At 33.0% G+C, this 21420-nt stretch overlaps 4 protein-coding genes across 6 annotated transcripts in view; 2 read left to right on the top strand and 2 right to left on the bottom strand.

Moving 5' to 3' along the window:
* Positions 1–479: 479 nt before the first annotated feature.
* LOC123010298 (adult-specific cuticular protein ACP-20-like) lies at positions 480–1109 on the bottom strand. The gene is made up of 3 exons (XM_044407070.1): positions 1067–1109; positions 944–1009; positions 480–896 (listed from the first exon to the last, which is right to left on the bottom strand). Exons 1-3 carry the CDS (start codon positions 1079–1081, stop codon positions 585–587), a joined length of 393 nt encoding a protein of 130 aa, XP_044263005.1. The 5' UTR covers positions 1082–1109; the 3' UTR covers positions 480–584.
* Positions 1110–1767: 658 nt separating this feature from the next.
* On the top strand, positions 1768–2360 carry LOC123010296 (cuticle protein 7-like). The gene is made up of 3 exons (XM_044407068.1): positions 1768–1803; positions 1854–1922; positions 1970–2360. The coding sequence occupies exons 1-3, from the start codon at positions 1786–1788 to the stop codon at positions 2327–2329; spliced, it is 447 nt and encodes a 148-aa protein (XP_044263003.1). The 5' UTR covers positions 1768–1785; the 3' UTR covers positions 2330–2360.
* A 539-nt stretch (positions 2361–2899) lies between these two features.
* Positions 2900–21420, bottom strand: part of LOC123010295 (adult-specific cuticular protein ACP-20-like) — a 61057-nt gene continuing 42536 nt past the window's right edge. For 2 of the 3 annotated variants that reach the window (XM_044407065.1, XM_044407066.1), the window contains exons 2-3: positions 3357–3419; positions 2900–3311 (exon numbers count right to left, since the gene is read on the bottom strand). In XM_044407065.1, the coding sequence (XP_044263000.1) occupies positions 2997–3311; positions 3357–3419 (378 nt within the window). In that variant the 3' untranslated portion in view covers positions 2900–2996. Of the gene's footprint in view, positions 3312–3356; positions 3420–3469; positions 3784–21420 lie in introns of those variants that run through there. The other variant, XM_044407067.1, reaches the window with a different exon arrangement.
* Positions 4092–5780, top strand: LOC123010294 (titin-like). Its single transcript, XM_044407064.1, has 3 exons — positions 4092–4230; positions 4282–4374; positions 4424–5780. Exons 1-3 carry the CDS (start codon positions 4216–4218, stop codon positions 5696–5698), a joined length of 1383 nt encoding a protein of 460 aa, XP_044262999.1. The 5' UTR covers positions 4092–4215; the 3' UTR covers positions 5699–5780.

Here is a 21420-nt window from a genome sequence, read left to right on the forward strand (position 1 = left end):
AAATGCATCATTATACGCGAGTGAGAATTTTGACCGACGAGTGCGCTTGCGCACGAGTGGGACACTTATCACGAGTTTCATAATGGCATTTCGATCACGTGTGATATACGACGTTTTATCTTACAGGTGCAACTATCCAAAATATGAAGTTTCATTCAGGTAAAATATTCACCTATAAAAATATAATAGTAAATATAATATAATAGTCAATTTTACTCACTTGCGAGTACTTTATCTCACTTGTGAATAATATTTAATTTCTATCACCGAAAACAATGGTTTAAGCTCAAGCTGTAATTTAAAAATACTTACATAAGTAAAGTGTTTTACCTATTAAAAAGACGGTTTTATAATTCCCAGTAAAATCAAATCAAAATTTTATTTCCAAGTTTTATTTTAAACTGATCCAAAATGTATAAAAAAATCAGTAATTTTTGTTTTTACTCTAAATTTTTTTCTCTAAAAAAACAAATTTTGTACCATTTTCTCATTTATTTTATTATTATTTATATATTTTAAAAAATCAAAAGATAACAAAAAAAACACAAAAATAAACGCAACTATTCTTTGGCACCACAAATAACCTAATGTCCACCATATCCAAAATGAGTGGTACCAACGTAACTAGTACCACCATGTCCACCATGTCCACCACGTCCTCCATGCCCATGATGTCCATAATGAGCCGGATGAACAGCGTGTCCAATCCTCTCAACCACCGCATTAAACCCGCCGTGCGGCCCAGCATGGTACTTGACCACGCGAGTGGTACCATCAGCTTCCTTTAAAGTGTACGACCCGGTCACTTCCTTCCCATGTCTGTGTTCCTTCTGCGATTTAACATCACCGGTATGAGGGTCGTGGACGCCGTACTCGAATTGGTAGTACGCTGGGCCCTTTACAAAATAAATAGAAAAAATTTAGTCACTTCAGTAACACTTACATTGTCTTCGTGGTGGTACCCACCAGCCAGGACCACGGTGGCGGTAAACAAAACACAAAATCCGATCTAAAATTAAAAAATATTCTAAATTCTAATTATTTTTTAAATAGGAGGTGGTGGTACCGATAAAGTATTCATGGTGTTTGTGCACACGAACTGATGGTTCTTCAGCTGTGAATTTGTGTTTAAATAGGAAATGGTGGGTGCATTAAATTAGGGGAACTTTTGGAATGCAAGCAAAAAGAAATTGCAACAATTGCAATGATTAAGCAGTTTATTAAGTAAAGTATTGGTGAAAAATAAGGTCGTTTACATAATTATTGCAATTTTGTGACTAATTGCTTGGATGTGGTTGGTTGCAGAATATTGTCTAATTGACATTTTTATTGTTATTAATATTACTTTTTACTATTTTTTTCTTAAACACTTCCTTAGTACCCTCTTATTACTTAATTATTTCAAATGTCACCATATTATATTAACCGTTTCCAGTTGCTACATTTTTTTCTTACTAGTGACATCTGTTACTAATAATTATATGTATATATGCTCCCTAAAGTGGCACCGAAAAATACTGATACATAAGAAAGAAAAGTTTTTCGCCAAATAAATAAAAACAAAAGGTAATTAAGATAAAAGTGCACTCGCGCATATCAACACATTCTAATTAATAAAATTAACAAATTAGAAAATAGCCATTTACGCACCTACTGGAACTAATTTCTCAAAAATTTCAATATTATTCCTTCTTATATAACCGATTAATTGAAAATTAAATATAAATTCTTGCTAAAGACGAGTAATCTTCATTCGTTTCATATGAGTTGAAGACTCAAGACAACATGGAAAAAACAACTGTGGTGAGTACCAAACGTACCTTAAACTATACTCGAACTTTATTATTTTGCAGTTACTTATCATTTTGTCACTTTCATTCACGTGGGCCTTAGCTGGCTTTGCTTCAAGTGAAAATGACGATGTAAGTACTTATATTCCGGTAGTACCAACAATAAATTAATTTTACAGGACTATGGGACATACAAATTTGATTATGGAGTCGAAGACCTTCACACAGGTGACGTTAAATCCCATCATGAGGTACGACTTGGCAAAGAAGTTAGTGGGGTTTATACTGTGCGTGAACCTGATGGTACTGTTCGAGTTGTCAAGTACACTGCCGGACCTCACAAGGGTTTTCAAGCCGAAGTTCATAAAGTGAAACCTTCAGATTTTGGTAGTACTTCCGGTACTTCTGATAGTAGGTTTGGAGGTTTCAGTGGCCAAGGCTTAGGTCTTTTGGGTCAAAATTCATTACAAGGAGGCGCTAGTGAACAAGCAACTGTAGTACTAGTACCTATTGGTCCTAATCAAAACAATAATTATTAAAAATGCCATAATTACTTTTATACATTCCTAGAAAATAAACTTTAAAATAATTTTTGTCGTTTTTATTTGCGTTGAGAAGTGGTACCGAATTATTTTATGATTTATACTATTACGTACATTTAAGAAAAATATTATGCAGCATGTTATTAATAAATTTTTGTACGAGATTTTGTATCACATTCTCTATTTAAATAACATTTTGTTTTTAGGTACCTACCAATAATTTGATTGTTACGTAATGGTACCATACGTACAAATTGTGAGTTGTAATTATTTAAATAACTGTTTTCGTAATTGGAGGTTGTCGTATTTTGTCCCATATGCAGCTGCCCTGATTCATCTCAAAGTTCGGGGACAGTACCCATATGGTACTTACCGGATGTTATGAAAAAAATTAAATTAAGTTAACTAATTGTATCTGGGACCAACAATATGTTTTACGCAAATAAATTAAATATTGAAGAATCGTACGTAGTACTTGTAGTACTTTCACAAATATTAAATCAGAGCAAATTATAATTTAACTAAATTATTTGTATTAAATATTGTTTGGGTACTACATAAAAATTGTTTTTAAAGATAATTATTGCTTTATTTTAATACATTTGGTACAAATCAAACTTAACAAATCAACATTTGCTTTGGTATAACAAAATCACAAGAACCACTAATGTCCGCCATAGCCGAAATGAGTAGTACCAACGTAGCTAGTACCACCATGACCGTAACCCTGACCATGCCCACCATGTCCATGTCCATGTCCGTAATGAGCGGGATGTTGAGCATGACCTATTCTCTTAACAACTGCATTGAACCCACCGTGAGGACCAGCATGGTACTCTACGATACGTGTAGTACCATCAGCTTCCTTCAACGTGTAGCCGCCTTTTACATGTTTGCCGTCTCTATGCTCGTACTGGGATTTTTTATCCCCGGTGTGGGGATCGTGAACGCCGTACTCAAATTTGTAGAATGCTGGGCCCTATAAAAAGCTAAAAATTTGAAAAAACACAAAATTGATACTAACATTGTCTTCCAAATGATGATGACCGGCGAGGGCGACAGCAAACAGGGCAAAAGTGCACAAAATCTGAAAACAGGAAATTAGTGTTTTTTTTAAATTAAATTTTTGGGTGGTACCAGTGAGTTCATGTTGTTTGTTGGATGCAAGTGATTGAATGATGCTAAGTGCTGCACTTGTGCGTTTATATACAAAAATTGGGGATAAGTGTTATATAATGTAATATAGATTTAAGTTTTTGGTTGACCATTTCGTGAAAAATGTGCAATAAATTCTGCATGATTGAGCATTTGAAACAGCTATTGTAGTACCGTTTGGGTACTGTACTTTCATTTGCCCAAACATTTATCCCCTATTGTAAAAACACACAAGTTATTTCTTATTCACACAATTAATCAAACTTAATTAAAATTTAAAAAGTACTACCACCTAATAAAAAGGCTAAAGTACCGTTTGCGTAAATTGTAAGGTCATTTACCGACAATAATTAGTCAAGGATAAATTGCGTTGACCCAAAACAATGAAATATTAATTGCGTAATGAGTTTAGTAATAGTTACGGTACTTGTATCAGTACCAAAATTTTGTAAAAATTTAACCAGGATTCGAACCACTGGTCACTCAAACCCAAGCCAAACCGTGTTATTGATATGTTTTCGTCGATCCCAGCATCACAAATGAAAGTGGTACCCGATCAGGGCTCCGTTTTCCCAATGACAAACCAGCTTGCAATCTGTGAAGGCCTCTATCAGCCGTAAAGACAACGTTCTAATCTAAATAATTTGTCGTAATGTATAAAAGCGCAACAGGTAGTCGCGCCCGATCACTTACATAAGTACCATATTTGTAATAGTATCGATAAAACAATGTTCAAGTTTTTGGTTAGTGTCACGCTTTTGTAACTCCGTCTAACTAATCTAATTGTGTTAAAGGTATGGCACGTGCTGCTACTTGGCGTTTCTTGCGAACTCTTCAACCACGAACTCGGGTACCGTGTCGAATATGCACCGACGTACGACAATTACGTGAGTACCGAAAAAAGTGATTAATTTAAAATAAGCGAGGAATTTCTAGAAACCGCGAGACTATCACTTTAGTTATGCCGTTTCTGACCCTCACACGGGAGATCACAAGTCGCAATGGGAGGTGAAGGAGAATGGGGTAGTACGTGGGGCATATAGTCTACTAGAACCAGATGGTACCACCAGAATTGTTGAGTATATTGCAGACCATGATGGGTTTAGAGCCGTAGTCAAGAAAATAGGTACCGCGATTCATCCCGAACCAGTTATTACAGTACCGGAACAAATAGTACCGGAAGTAGCACATTTTAGGAGTTACGATGGGCAAATTTATAACTACGCAAACTCGGCACCTCTAGTTTTACACAGTGGTCATCAAACCGTTCAGGAAGTACCAGAAATTGTACCCGAATTAAGACCAGTTGAGGCAGTACCACACCCAACTATTGAAGAGCATAGACCGGTACTTACTCACATACATTTGCCTCAACCTCAAATTGAGGTGGAACCAGCACGAAGTTTCGTTCAGGTGCACCATCCTACTGAAATTCCTAAACATGAAGTACCTGAACCCGAAATCAGACCCATTGAGGCAGTACCACTATTCCAACATGAGATCAGAGTTCCGGAACTATCCCAACATGATATTAGACCTAATGAAGTACCAATTGCCCAACAGTATGGAAAAGTCGAAGCAATACCGTTACACCAACACGAAATCAGGGTACCGGAAGTACCACATCACGAAATTAGACCTATTCTTCAAGAACCAATTAGTCAACACTATGGAAAATACGAAGCAGTGTCATTACCCCAACATGAAATCAGGGTACCACATTATGAAATCAAACCACTTCTTCAAGTACCAATTCCCCATCAGTATGGATGTGGGCAAGCGGTACCTTTGCCTCAACATGGAATACGAACGATTGAGCAATACGCTCAGGCACCACATTATGGGAGAGTTGAAGCGGTACCATTACCTTACCATGAAATAAGGGTACCGGAAGTACCCTTAGCACACCAGGAAGTTGAACTCGGTCACAGACGGGTCGAAGAGATTCCACAACATGGAAATGAAATTGGTCAAGGTCAAGTACCATTGGAACCAGTGGGTCCTAGTTACAAAACTACAATTGTTTATGGTTTGACTGGAAATCCAGAAGACGATTCTCGCTACTCTCAACCAGAAGAAAAGTATCACGCGTCGTATTCTGAAAAAGTACCCAAACTAGTACCAGCACCATCCAAGACCCATTCTGACCACAAACGCGAAAGCCCCACCAAAGAAGAATTTTTAATCATTTTTCCAGATCGCTCCAATTAAAAAATTATAAAATTCCCTTATTTTTTTGTAAATAAAATAATTTTAACTAATTTTTGTCTAAATTAAAGGTTTTGTGTCTGTATTTTTGTATTAATATTAGTTTTTCGTTGTATTGTTGACAGATTTCAGCTAAAAGTGTGTAAAATAACACTGATTTCTCTATAAACTAGCGATTAGTTAAGGTGTTAATAATCAGGTGCGAGTCTCAAATCTGACACTAACAATTAAATAGGGCCAAAGGAGGCAAAGGGTTGATGTCTCACTTGAATTTCACGGAAATTATCGGTGTATCATTGTGTTCTGGCAGTTTTAAGGGTGAGTGAGTCGACTGACCTCAATTCGAAACTCTTTATGTATCTAAGTCAATACATTTTAAGTAATAAATTATTACTGAAACTTTTTTAAATTGTTTCCTAGTTTTTGTATACTGCAATTAGAATTACATTCACTTTTCTCATTTAGAGTGTGTGAGTAAACAATTCTATTTTGAAAGGTTAAGGCAAGGACGTTTTGATATTCAGCCGGATTTGAAAGAAAGTGTCGCTATTTTCGAAACTACAATGAGGCAAAAGCGTTTTTTATGCACGTGGAGCATGAAAGTATTAAATTGTTTTAAATACAACACGCTTTGTAGGCTTTCACTACGAATTAATTTAATTTGAATTTGTTATTATTCTATTAATAATTAATTCATAAAAAGTGAAAACTGTGCAGAGTTGCTGCAATAACTGATTAACTTGCAAATGTTCGAAATAACACGAGTCACTTAACAATTTTGTGGGACTTAAAAATACAAAAAGGTAGGTACAAAACACGATCAATTTATACAATATATTGTGAAAAAGCTTAAATACAGTGAGTGGCAAAATTATGGAATAATCTTATTAATACTGAAAATATTTTATCTTGGTAAAAATGCTCGAACAGGTCAATTTTCTTTTTAAAAATACACTATTTTCAACTTTATTTAAAATTTTACACTTTTTGCTTTTTGAGTAATGACGTTATCGACATTTCTTTTTAATGGAAACCTCTATTTTTTTAACCAATTCGATATATTTTTTAATTATCAAAATGACAACACCAAAATATTACTCCTAATTATTACGTAAAAAAATCAATCAATCAAATATCAACAAATTTTAAATCAAGTTAAGAATTTTTATTTTTTAAACGGAAAATTGATCTGTTCGAGCATTTTTGTAAAAACAAAATATTTTCAGTTTTAATAAATAAGATTTTTCTATAATTTTGCAGCTCACTGTACCTATAATTATTTAAGAAAATCTGTATATTGCTATTTCAAGAAATAAAATAAAAAAAATTAAACTCAAAAAACATTTTTGTTAATTCTATAAAATAATATTTTTTAGTTATTGGTTGCCATAAATTTCCTTCTATTTTATAGTGTTTTTTGATGGATATTAAAAGAAAAAAATGACAAAAAGGAACTCCAACAGTTCACCTTCAAACCTGTATTTTTTAGCTAGAATATTTTTGTGTATTATACTTTTTATCATAACATTTTCATAAATATTAGTTAATTTAGAGTTATTTTAATTCCTAACGGAACTGCCCTTGATTAGCTTGCTTCTGTTTCATCCCTTGCATGATTTTCTCGTTGTGTATCTAATTCGGAAGCTAATAAATAACAATCAAACCGAAATAATTTCATCAATCACCCCAAATATTTGTTAATAGGCGTGGCTCTGCGTGCGGAACCGAATATTTTGACCACCCACAGTGATCGTCAACTAGGCATAACGGCAATCCTTTTTTTAATCGATGGATTTTTATCATTGCACACGAGATTTTTTACCTAGCCTTAATTGAGACGAAAAGGCTTCTATCACAATGGCGAATCTGCAGTTATTATGATTGATTATGTTGGAGGAAAATTAAGATGGTATCTCGGGGACGTTTTTTTATAATTTGTCAAAAAACCCATTAATAAACTAGTGCCAATTATCAGGTGGTAGAATCCGCTCGAAATAAATCTGCAAGTTCTTGAAATTGGTAATAAAATAATTGGTAATAAAATAATTCACACTTATCTTGGCGATGTTATCAGTTGAAATGTTAATTATAGTCGTTTTGTGCTCCTGTTTTACCTGGAAACGCACCCCACTGCGCCTAACACCCCAGATAAGCTGTCACCAGTAATGTTAACACGAGCTCGCAATCTGTTGACCAAATATGATCCAAAACGGGGTTGCGAGGGTCGTCTATGGCTTCGCTTCCGTTTTTAATTGCACTTCCTTCGATACCTGCGCAGCAACCCTGTTGAGAGACCACCGGCCTTTTCGATAAAATTCGAAAATATCGTCATTGTACGACTTAATCGAGTGTTTGTTGTTAGGTGACTCTGCAGAAAGAAGAATAAAAAAGAGCTAAACGCTTCTTAATTGCCGCATTGAGAACTTAATTTTTGGCTCATCGGCGAGAAAAATTTCACTCAAAATCGATGCATTGTTGTGGAGTGGTCCTCGAAATCAAATTAGACGAAAGACTCCTGTTTGATCGAGGACTCTTATCCGCTTTCGCCATGAATCAAATCTAATGACTTTGACCGAATTGTGTTTTTTTACAAATTTAAAAAAATACGTGATGCACCCATCACGTCCGGTAGTCTCACGTCCAATCTAATAGCAATTCCCATACTAATCAAGTCTCGATCTCCGAGGTGGTCCCAACCCTCCAAAATGCAATAATTGTACCCCACTGAGCGATATATGGCACTATTACCCCGTGATACCACCCCATTAATTCCACTTCTCGCCTTTATCGACGGAAACCGTCACCTCAAGATCTAATTCCGTTGCGGTTACCCTTTCTTCCGAGAAGTGCAGCCAAGTGCGAAAAATGACGATTTTTGCAATTTCAGGTGTCGGAGTGGAATTTGGAGCGCGGGGAATTTGTGGTCAGGGTTGGGGCGTGGCGAATCCGGGGTGAGATTGCTTTCCGACGCCGGACTACCCCTTGCGAACATCGGTCATTTTGATGGTTTGATGCTCATTATTGCTTGTCAACGAAGAGATTGGCTGAGGGTTGAATACAAAGGCAAATCTGAATTCCAGGCAAGGAATTCCAAATAAAAACAAGTGTCTTGACTTTTTAAATAGCTGAAAATTTCAAGAATCTTTAGTTTTCAATTGGGTGCTCAAATGCTATCTAAATGTAATACGAGAAATTATTAATATAAAAAATATGTTGTATGCCATACCAATTTTTTAACGTTAAAATTTTTCGTATTTACAAAATGCATTAGATTCTGAAAATATACAGGTGCGCCAGAACTCGCGCCCCAGAGAAAAATGCCATATAAGGTAAGACACCAGGAACATGGAAAAAATGTTAAAAAAATGTTATCTATAAAAATTTCGAAGTTATGAGAGTTTAAATTTTGCATTTTGACTCTGTTGAAAAATTAATTTTCCTAGTTTTTTGGCTATAGGCTACTAAAAGAGGAAACAAGGGAGCTGTATCTTAAATTGTAACTCTGTTCAATGTTGTTTGTGGTTTTTATTGGCAAAATTTTTGTCCCTTTACTAAATAATACTATACTACTAAATACTAAATAAAAAAAATAAATATTAAATAATACATATACAAAATCATCAGTATCATTAAATAGATATGAAGAATGTCAAAGGTCAAAAAATAAATGTCAAAATTTTTCGTCATTAATAACGAAACAATGTGCTTTTATTTTTTTTTATAATATCATGTACTCAATTGTAATATCAATGTGATACAAGTATTACAATACACGGATATCAATAAAAGGTTGTAACACGTGTTTTTTAGATAATTTTTTTCTATTTAGCGTTTTTTTAATTGAGTTTGTAATTATATTTGACAGTTAAAATTGATGACATTCAACGTATGCAGTACTCAAATCGCTTTAAAATAGCTCAAATTGCATTAATTTTGATAAAGTTTTCAATTACACAAAATGCTCGTGACACCAAAAAAGAACAAATATATGTTTGTTTCGTCATTAAAAACCAAAAAATCTGCTATAATTTTTTTGTAACATCCTGTAAATGCAAAAAGAGGCTTATTGACTACTTTTTAGTCTACTTTAAAGAAAATAATCTTCATCTTCAAGCTGTCGAAAATGTGGCTTATTTGTAACCGGAGTGAAAGATTTCCTAGGTCCTAAGAGTTAAAATGTCCACAGGGGCGGCCCAACCGAGTCAAATATGAAGTCATTTGAAGCATCTCACACGGTGAAATCACGATTTGTTTATCAATAGTTATGCGAATTATTTAATAATTAAATAATCTCTATTAAAAAAACCTAGAAAAAAGCGAAATAACAAAATTATTACCTAATATTTTGCCACTGTGGTGTATTACGAGTCGGCCATGTGCATGGATGACATATGTCAAAATCAAAAATAGTACGATGGCCATTCAATGTCAAAAACTAAACAAAGTCCAAATTTCCGTTTCTTTATGATAAAATAGTATTTATTATTCAGAATATCAGATCTTCTCGATTCGTTCGTCTTTCTCTTACGTCAGGTAACCCTATTGATTGCACTGTTTCAACTTATGGACTTTGCAATGCTGCGTAAAATTATTGTTATACTGTAAACTACATATTTAAACTTCATATTTCAAAACTTTATGTTCGGTTACATGACGAAAGTGGATTTTTAAGACGATATTTTTACAATGTACGGAACAGGTTAGGGCTAGCACCAGTTTATGTACCATAAATGAATTATTTCTCTAATTTTAAAATAAATGTAATTAATAATTAAAGTTATGGCTTTTATAGTAACTCTTTTGAATCGTTATTTATATGAATCCTGACATTTCTTTAATAGTCTTTTTGCAAATATTGAAGACTCTTGACTTTAAATTTAGTTAGTATAGGCTCCAGTTATAACTCAGACTCTTTTATTACACAGAAATCAAATAATCTGACAAATTTTATTGCAAAAAATGCAGTTTTAGATAGAAAAATCACGAAGTGTAGGTACAAAAATTCTTTAATTCACAATCATCAAATTACCTTGGATGTGAAACGTTGTAAAGTATGACATTTCAACTTTATTTAACAATAATTGATACGAAATATCAGGTTCAGATTGGAAAGTGGTCACCTCTTTATCAATTGATATGTTATTTGACAGGTTGAGAAATGGCCATTTTCTAACCTGAAATCTGATAAGGGAGTGTCTACTTCCTTGGTCCGCTTCGCGCCTTGGTCATCAAATTTCGTCTTGGTTATGAAGCACCTTCCTCCTCGGTATGTAATCTACTATTCATTTATCTTTAAAGTAAAAAATAAGAAAATATTTATGATGTAAATAACCCAAATTTTGAAAAATTAAGAAACTCCTTACAGGAGGAGTGGAAAAATACATAAATAAATAAATACATAAATAAATGTATAAATTTCTGATTTCTCTCACAAAAAAATAAATATGAATTGTAAATATTAAAAACCTTTATTAACATTATTATAGGTAAAAACATTTATTTTGAGTAATGAATAATTATTGATAAATTACTAAGCAAGTAATTTAATGGTTTTTAATAATTACTCTACACTAATTGGACAGTATCGATGAATGTAAAATCAAACTTGATAAAAGTTTCCAAAAACTCGTGTCTTTTTTATTAGAATTAAAAGAAAAGTCGAAACAAATGACTGAAAATTATAAAAAAAGTTGAGAAATGGCAAGAATAGAATCTATTTTTTTTAATACAACTAGTCATTACACGACTAACATGCATTTGGTGCTTTCTAGTTTGGAATTTGTAAATAAAAAAATAAATTCATGTCAGAAATCCAAGTAAACTCCGTTTCAAAACTGTGCATAATTACAAAGCTAAAAGTGTTTCGTTTGCAACTCTCCCCGAGGGTTAAATATTTGCTAACTCTACAATTACCATGTCAAATTATTTGCTTTTTGGATTACTGTGTAAAATTAGCCAGTTGTTACAACCGCTAGCGTGCTTTTGTGCATCCCTTCGTGCCGCCTTTATTCTAGTACCTAAAGGTAAACAAAATTAAACTTTCGGTCTTCTGTACTTATCCTAGCGTTTACAAAGTAAAAAAACCTTGGGTTTCGAATATTCCAAACCGTCCGAATTCCCAATCATTAACCCTCTCGCGCCTTTTCAATCACCCCGAAAGGCCATAATTGATATCCGAATAAAGGAAGGGTCACTCAGCGTCCGTAATTTTTTCTTCTCAGCAGTCAAGCACTAGATGAATGGAAACTATAAAACCCGTTACGTTTTATATTATTTAGATCGGGCAGGTAGTCCCGCGACTGACATGTGAGCCCCTTGATGGCCTCATGCCTCGACATATGTTCCAATTCAAATCTGGCAATAAACGCCCTCGCCGAGACGAAACTGACATGTGTGCGATGTACTTTCACACATAAGGCCCAAAGTCAACAAGTGTTGCATTTTTTTGAAAATTTTTATAGACGTGACTTTCTCCGAATTTGCAAAATGGCGGATGATTGGATACAAAACAACAATTTTGCCGACAGTTCCGGTGGTGAGGCCCTACGCTCGCCAACTGTTGGCACTTTGCACGGAAGTGTGCTTGCCACGCGCCGTCTTAGACAAAATTTCTATTTTTGAATTAAAATTTTAGGGAAGTTTGGTGAAATAAGCCTGAAGACCTTTTCATTCTTCTCGTGCAAATAGAGAGATGGAACTCAAACACCGGATTATAAACACTGAATAGTTTTTCATTTTGTCACAAGTTTTCACTTTATCCTTTAATTAAAAAGAATGTATTTGAATTTTTAGCTATTCTTGAGGATCAAGAAACCAAATTTAGATCGTTATGTCAAAATTTTGAAGTGAAAAGAAAGTTTAGAAAGATTTTATACGTAGCTAGGCTTATAGGTATATTAAGTATTTCTGTGTTTTTTTTTAATTTTCGTAAAATGATACTTGAAAAATGTAGGACAGAGACTAACAGATTTCATCAAAAAGTCAACCAAACATCAATAAAAATTCTCAAACATAGTCCGGAAAAAACTTTTTTTTAATTTCAGTAACGATTTTCTTAAAATTCTGAATGAAATGTAAAAAGGGTTTTAAATTGCCATTCAGCACAACAAGAAAAATGAAGTGCGCACCTGCCTTAAGGAAGATTTTGGTCTTAGACAGTGTAATTATTTTGATGTTAATTTGTTAAACACTTCTATAATTCAACGAGTGAGAAAATTGGTCGTTTCTCACGAGTTTAATAAGTACTATAAGTTACTAAACTATAAGTTTTTTAAGTACTATACTTATTTCATCTTAAATATGACTGTAAATTAGTTTTATTTCTATGATTGTTATTATTTAATGTTCTTCACAGTTGAAGATTGAATAACTTTCTCAACTGAAAACGGTTGACAAAAGTTCAAATTCTTTAACATGATCAGAAAAATATTATGGACATGTTCACAGAGCTCATTTTTAACTTTTACTTTATGATACTGGACAACAAAATTGACATAAAGTCTGTTTTTTCTTTAAATGGAAATTACCAAGTCCAAATTTTGTTGAAAAAATTGGTAGCAGCTTGTCTCCATAGCCACACATTTTGTTTGCTCTTTGTTTTTGTTCTTAGAAATTTTATCATTACCTAAGGTCTAACGACAGAATTCAGTGCTAATAATTTTGATAGAAACACACCGCACGTAAGTACAATGTTGTGGACAAAAATGAGGTTCTTGCTACAAAAACTTTGAAGAAACAGGATATACAAAAAAAAGTTATTTACTAAAAGATACAAGTAGAAATTATGATGATTGGCAATAAATTTTGTGTAATTTATTGGAATGAGCTCAAAGTTGATGCATTTTATAAATTCTTCTTCAGCTTTAGTTTTAAAATTGTTATTTTTTCAATTCGTTCCTCAAAAACGATGCACAATTGCGTTCTTTCCAAGGTTCTTTCTCATTCAAGTTTGTTTTGTATTCTTGTCAATTTTTTTGCTAAAAATTGAGTATGTTTAGCAAACCTGCATTAGAAAATTGCGTCTACATTTTAACGGGCTCTTTTTCTAACTTCTTGCTTGTGAGCTATTCGTTTCCAAATTTCTAAAAACTGTTAGCAGTACCGAATTTGTTCTTTTTTTGGTGTTTCGTCTCTAAATTTTCTTAGACGATATTTTTATGTTTTCAAATTAATTCAAAACACCGGAACTGCCAACTTCCTTTAATAAAATTACCATGAATGAATTTACTAGTGGTGCAAACGTTAAAACTGTTTGGCATTTCCATTAAAAAAAAAACAAACTTTACTTTTTTTTCTCTAGTTTTGACAGAATTAAATTTTTATTTTTTTATTATGTCTCAGCCTTTGCATTCTAGAGCTTCAACCTTGTAGCTTAATTCCAGGAAAAAGAATTTTGTCGAGATTTTTTTTTAATTAAATTCTCGGATAAAGCAATTTTTTTCTTGTTGAAATTTTCAATGTATTTTTATTTCAGAAACTATACAACAAGTGTCTATTCAGATTTTTGTAGAATTTTCATTATTTATTGTAACAATGTACTAGAATTAAAAAAAGCTTCCAAGATATGAGAAAAAATCAAAAATGAAATAGAATTGAATTGAATGTGATTCCAAAAGTTTAAAAAAATTAAAAGTGTCAAAAACGACATTGCATTAACCAAATTGTCTGTCATTAAGTTCTGACAGACTGTTTCAGAAAAACTAAAGCCTGAGTGTAAGGATTTATTAAAAAGAAAAAAAAATACTATAATACAAAAAAATATACAAAACAAAACAAAGTATAGTAACGTTTTTCCATAAAAATAAAATATCCTTACGGAAACGCTCTCCATGCTCGCTCCTCACAAGTTTTGAGCAAAAGAATAATAAAAAAATACACTTGAAAAAGTTTGTTATTGATGCCCAAATTTCAGTATTGTTAATACATTTTTAAATTAAAAGTGGAGCTAATAAGTTACAATATATTTATTTAAAATTACAAACAAATAACATGTAAAAAAAAGTTAAAGACATTCTATTGATTAGCCTGGAATTTTTTATCAAAAAATTCTGGTAACCCGTCCTGAAAAGTCATCACTGTAAAAGAAAACAAGGGTTTTGCTATAAAAAACTACTTTGGCCCTTAATTATTTCTTATGCAAAGGGTACTCACTTTTCTTAGATGGTTTTTAAAGGATTAGGAAAAGTTTTCTATTTTATGAAAATATTATTCAGTATCCAGAGCGTGGGCTAGAAGATCCCTCTTGTCCACTAGGCAACTCTAACAACTTGCACTGTTTCATAGTTTCTTTGAAATCCATTAAAAATAAATTTTCGCATTAGATACAATTCCCATTTTTTGCTTTCTTGCATTCTTTCGCAGCAACCCTTCCAGGCCACCCCATTGTCGGGGTGTCTTCAGTGTGATTAAAAATTTCGCGCATTTGAATTATGGCACGCCTGCCGCGCGAAATGAAGACGTCTTCATAACCATCGAGACCACACATGCTACTTAGCTTCACTTGAAAGTGATTTATACGCCATTAAACAACCATAAAAGTCGCTTAACATTACACAATTGTAAAGCCTTATAGTTACACTCATCCAACACCGAAAGCAATTACATTTCGGAAGAAGTCGCGACTTCATTATTAAAAGACGATTTCATTACGAGCTTTTTGCTTGAAAACACCGATTTTAAAATCATTACTAGATGATGATATCTGGTGTGGAGTTTTTCGATGATTATTTTCACACACTGTGTATTCGATGAGAAGTTGCCGCAGCGTCATTAGGCAGCAGTTTTTTAAAAAGCGTGCTACAATAGGTCGTAAACAATTATTGGTTAGCCGAAAATAAATTTGTTTCGAAGGGACTTATTGTTTGTTTATTGCCTCATAATGATGTCATAACGAAGCATAAAACCGTAAACTAACACTGTTTGGGCTTGATTTCCACCGATAGATAACGATATTGGCGCTAAAGATTTGGAAGATCGTCCATCTTTGAATTTACGATAATGACCAAGGGTTTATTTTAGGGCCAGATGGTTTAATGGGAAAATGGTTCGGAGGTAAAAAATCCGAATTGTGCAATTTGTGCTTTAATCAGATTAATTAACCTTACACTTAAGTCATGTAACGTCGTAATTAACAGTAAACCGATCCGGTAATTAAATAGAGTCCTCTCTTGACATAGAGAGAACGGTGAGAATATCTCACCTTACCATCAAACTCCAAATTAAACACAGGATAAAAATAAAACAACCCATCATGGTCAGTACAGTGTAAAACCGCTGCACTAATGGACCGTGCTAATCGCCGCTGAACGGATGGAAGAACACAGATCTTGTTACTACTACTAGTCGAAGGGTATTTTTCGGTAACAAATCTACCCAAAAATTGAAAATTATTTTTTACCAAATTACGGTTATTAAAATAACGGAGTCGAACAGACATTCAATTACTGAAACAACTAATGACAGGAAAGGGTACAATGACGCTAATGATACGAATGACAAGATTTATCTGACCGAATTAATTTGGGGAGGAATTCACCCTGTCCGCAGGGGGAGCTATTACTGTCAAGAGCGGTCATAATCGTAATTTCAAGAATATGAAAAACGTTTCCTCTGCCAATATGGGACCAGATTTGTCTTTAACGACTGAATAGAAAAGGGACACAAGTGCGACGTTGCGTACTTCCTCAAAGAGTAAAATTTTGTTGTAATTTCGTCATAAAATTAGCCTAAAGAAAAAGCTACTTCCAAGTTCTTTGTTGGAGAGAATCTTGTGCAATGTCATTAGTATCACTATTGATAGCCCAAAAGCTTGAGAATTTTATCGGTGCTTCTACTACTATATTAATATAACATGATGAAAAATTAATATTCTAAGAGATTTTGTACAAGCTATTACTCATTGACTCATTTGGCTGTGGACACTTTGTTCATATCTACTAAATAAAAACTTTTGTTAACCACATTTTTTGTATTATTTCCTATAATCTGTTTTGCTTTTTGTTTATTCATTAATTAAATTAAAGTAACCTAAAAAATCTTAACTAGTACATCCCGTAGTGCTTGGGTAAATGATTACAAAAGTATAGTCGCCTGTAATAAATTTTGATAGTCAATGTCACTAAAAAAATATTCTTTTATGGCAGAAATTTTGTAATTTACCTTTTGTGATTAATTTTTCTTCACCAAAAAGTCAAAAATAGTTTATCTGCAAACTTTAAAAAAGTGTCCACTTTTATTACTAGATAACATTTTTACCTTTCAGTCATGGAGTAAAAATTCTATTTTTGCGCCTAAGCGTTTTTACTTTTACCATGACATTATAGATATTGTTTTTTTGTCCTTTGCATTGTTTCAGCAATTTCTGGAAAGGTACATTGTAGATCATCAGTATTCGACATTTTGAACTACTAACTGCACTAGTTAAATTAATAAACACAAATTCCGACTCTAAAGCATTTGTTTATAAGATAAGCGATCATTTCATTAGTTGCAAAGCGTCCTAATTATTTTGTTCATTTACTTGATAATTAGTCTGTTGCTCTTTTCTGTCCATCTGAATCGTTTGCGGATAAAATAGTATACGAGTATGTTATTTGGAGTAAAAGTAAGTTTATATGGCTCAGTTGAAATAAACGTTTAGCTTCGCTACATAAACTGTCACTTTTACTCCTAATAATATAATATACTATTAAACATCGATTAACTTTCTATTACTGCTGACATTATGGCACGAAATTCAAATTGTACAAAAATAAGTTTGTCAAAAAATGACCTTGACGACCAAAATATATTGCATGCAACTGTAGGTAAATGGTCAGTTGCCAAATCGAAAGCTATCATTATCAATAAACCTAAAACATTGTTTTCAATGAAATAAAGAATTTATTACACACACTTTTGACTTTTACTACCACCTAATATCCCCATGATACAACTGCAATAAAGCAAATGATGCAAGAAAAAAAGGAAAAACTGAGATCTCAACAAGCTCTTGTGCTTAATTACAAAAATTAAAAAACCGAAATACAGGGTGATTCATAGCAGGAACACGAGGAAAATGTTTAAAAAATTCTGTTTTAAAAAATTCGTCAAAAAATTTTGACCTTTATTTTTTGACGTTTGACCTTTTTTATGTATACTTATTGTTAAACATAATTACAATTCACGATACAGCTTCTTTGTTTCCTCTAACCTGCAGCAAAAAAACATGTAAAATTATTTTTCCAACAGAAATAAATAAGGCCAAAGTGCAAAATTTAAATACCCATAATTTAGAAATTCTTATCGATAGAAGTTTTTTAACATTTTTTCCATGTTCCTGGTATAGTTCGTCTAAAGATATAGCGACTTTATGGTCTTTAACGGTATTTAACTTTTTGGGTCGTTTACAGAGGTTACCATCCTAATAAATCTATTACAAACACAAAATTTGAAGTACGATTCTTATTAGAAAACCCTGGACACTCCGTCAGTAGCTCAATATTTTTACGACATTGCAGCTAAAGCCCTCATTAAGTGATTAGTGCGTGCAAGTTATATCTTTAGATGAACTGTATCGTATCTTACTTGGAATTTTACCCTGTGGCGCGAGTTGCAAAACACCCTGTATTAAAACCATTCAACAAAATGCAGGTTCATGCTTACCATGCTTAGTATCTAAAACAGTAATAAAAATGTCGTTTGCATTAAAAAATAATCAAATCGATCTGTTCGTGGATTTTTTTTGAAAAATGACAATATTACAGAGATATGAATTTTGTGAGTTACTTTTTTCTTTCAGTCGGTATTATAATTTTATGCGTTATTTCTAAAGAAAGTTGTTAAAAAAGACAAGTTTTAAAGTAGGACTCAGAATATTCAAAGTCGGGCCCCCCACTAGCTACGAGCCTGTGTCAGTGTTGGCAAATACAGGCTGTTCGGTCCAAGTCGCCCCGGCCGATAACACCTAAACTTACTTTTTTTTTCAAAACCTAAATTTTCAAATAATACTATTCATTCTTGGCTTTCTTAGTAAATGCATCAAATTTTTTTGGCACATCCGGTGTAGCCGGAAATGCTACCAAATTTAGTTTTTCAAATGAAGCACCTATGTTTTTTTTGCTCGAAACAATAATAATTGGCATGAAAAATACGGTAAACCACTATTTATTACATATTACTTTACATAATGCACTCAGAAAACAATTAAATTTTAGAATTTTATTAGCAAATTTTGCAACGTAGGCGTATTTTACCTGTCAAGGTATTCATGCAAAAAGCAATATGCTTGGATACCGTTTAATTGTTAGTTTGACAAATCCTAATTTGTCAATAAATCTTACTGAGATCTTTAATAATGGATGATATTAATTACGACGAATTGGTAGATCAGCTTGAAGTGTTTTTTAAGACCAATAAAAATAAGGCGGAAGCTGAAAGACAGTTTAGAGAAAAATACCTAAATAGAGTTCACCAAAATCGTTAGAAATTTAGTCGAATTGAAAAACAATTGAGACGAACAGGTTCGCTTCTTAAAAGTAAAAAACCTGTGATTCTTAGTGAAGAACAAGAAAATAGAAATCTGAATGTTCTGTTTTCTGTCGAACAAAATCCAAGAGTTTCCATAAGAGAACTCACTCATCAACTGACAAATTAGATTTGTCAAACCAACAATTAAACTGTATCCAAGCATTTTTTTATTCACACCTTTCTTTTAAAATTAAAATTCAGGCTACGCGACCAATTTCCTTATAAAATTCTAGGATTTAAGATATTTTCTGATTGCATTGTGTTACGCAAAATGATTTGTAATAAATAGTGGTTTACCATATCTTTAATGTCAATTATTATTGTTTCGAGGGAAAATACATAGGTGTTCCATTTGAAAAACTAAATTTGGTAGCATTTCCGGCAACACCGGATGTGCTAAAAAAATTTAGTACATTTATTAAGAAAGCCAAGAAAGAATATTATTACTTAAATATTTACTTTTTGAAAAAAACAAGTAAGTTTAGATGTTATCATCCGGGGCGACTTGTACCGAACACCCTGTATATTAAAAGTTGCCAAAAACAAAGTTGATAATGGGCTGTATGAATAAAGTTAAGTAAATGCTTCTACTTGTAATAGTAAAAGATAGACGTACTTTAGATTTTATGAGAAAAAAAAGAGACAAAGCTTTTGCTACATTTTATTCATACTACCCATTGTATGTGATATTGTAAAACAGTCATAAAATCGTCATAACAAACGCAAAATAGAAAAATAAAATTTATAATGTCAAAAGTTGTAAAACAATAATTTTAATCTGTTTTATTAAGTAACTCGAAGAGCTCTAGGACATCCTGTGTAACACTGCACCTCTTGTCGGGCAAGATTCTTAACAGAATTGTCCTTGTGTAGTGAAAAATGTTCTTACCGAGGCGTCAAACGGCATTTTAATCCAATTACCCGTCTTCGCCCATCCCAAAAGAGGTGCAAATCTCTTTTTGACTACCGTATGCAAACACCATAATTGCATTTTTTCGTCATACGACGCCTCTACCCCGTAATGAAGCATTCCCCCGATCCTTTCCCATCGTTAAGCATCGAGTTTTCGCGTGCCGTTTCGCAACTAATTAGCAATTAGCCTCTGGTTTTTATTGCATTTTATATTGGCGCATAATTCGTATAATAATACGTCTGCAGCCATGTTTGTTTTTCGGGACGAAATAACTTCATAAACGACGTTTGATTTATGTGGACGACGAGCTGTAATAGCCCGATTATCGAAATTGGGGGCCCAAGTGGCAGATTCCTCGCCCTCCGATCGGTGAAATTCTTCTTGTTCGGGTTTCATGTTGCGACAAAACGGATTCGTGAAGACCTCCGCGAAGAGGTAATCTGACCGTCCCATCGAGCATTATGGATATCAGAGGTGATGGGTACAGGATTTTTCGGAGGGAATTATTGTCATTAGTGCAGACTTGGTTTCGTAATGATATTGTTTTTCGAATTATTCCGACTTCCGATTGGTTTGATTGGATTGTGTTCAAATATTTTGGCATGACGAGGCGAGTTTTAACGGGAGCAAGGAGGGTGCTCTTTGTTTAGGCCACCGATGCGGAGTCATTACGGAAAATTATATTGTTTTTCATAATTTTGAACCAATTGCACAAATTTATATAGGAGTATTAAACTAATTTTAACTAAGTTAAGCAAGAAATTAGTAACCCAAATGACCATAAATTTAAACACAAAATAACACTCAATATGAATAAATCGGTAGTTTGGTCCAAATATTCACTGTTAAAACAGATATTTCTGTGTTCGTTTTCACTTTAAAGTAAGTATTTCACATAACAGACTAATATGTACATAATTTGCTAATAGAAACTTAGATTAGTTTTTTATCAAAATAATAGGAGCAAATAATTATTATTGTAACTAGGACTAGAAATTAAAAATTACTTGTAATTTCCATAATTAATTATCGATATACAGCAGGTCCCACGGGCGCCGACTACATGCATCGAGGCGGATGCACCCATTGAAAATAATGTACTCTTGCTTAAGGTAAACAAATAATAATAATAACTCTTAATAATATTTGACATTTCGTGTTTATTCTAATCTTTTTTTAGTAAAATCACTTTTAATTAAAAGATGTCTTCAATTTTCTATTATTTTATTTTCCCCTTCGTGAAAATGGATCAAATTCATCGTTTATATTATTCTATCTTATTTTTAACTTTTTTAAATTAATTCAA

This window comes from Tribolium madens, unplaced genomic scaffold, assembly GCF_015345945.1.
Source record: "Tribolium madens isolate multiple individuals breed KSU strain unplaced genomic scaffold, Tmad_KSU_1.1 Scaffold_7;HRSCAF=85;Tcas5.2_LG10, whole genome shotgun sequence".
NCBI lineage: Eukaryota > Metazoa > Arthropoda > Insecta > Coleoptera > Tenebrionidae > Tribolium > Tribolium madens.

What these genes read in the sequence shown, in the direction of transcription:
- LOC123010298 (XM_044407070.1), bottom strand. An exon ending in GGTACCACCACGAAGACAAT is followed by an intron (nt 897 to 943) that starts GTAAGTGTTACT and finishes TATTTTGTAAAG; the next exon opens with GGCCCAGCGTACTACCAATT.
- LOC123010296 (XM_044407068.1), top strand. An exon ending in CTTCAAGTGAAAATGACGAT is followed by an intron (nt 1,923 to 1,969) that starts GTAAGTACTTAT and finishes TTAATTTTACAG; the next exon opens with GACTATGGGACATACAAATT.
- LOC123010294 (XM_044407064.1), top strand. An exon ending in CACCGACGTACGACAATTAC is followed by an intron (nt 4,375 to 4,423) that starts GTGAGTACCGAA and finishes AGGAATTTCTAG; the next exon opens with AAACCGCGAGACTATCACTT.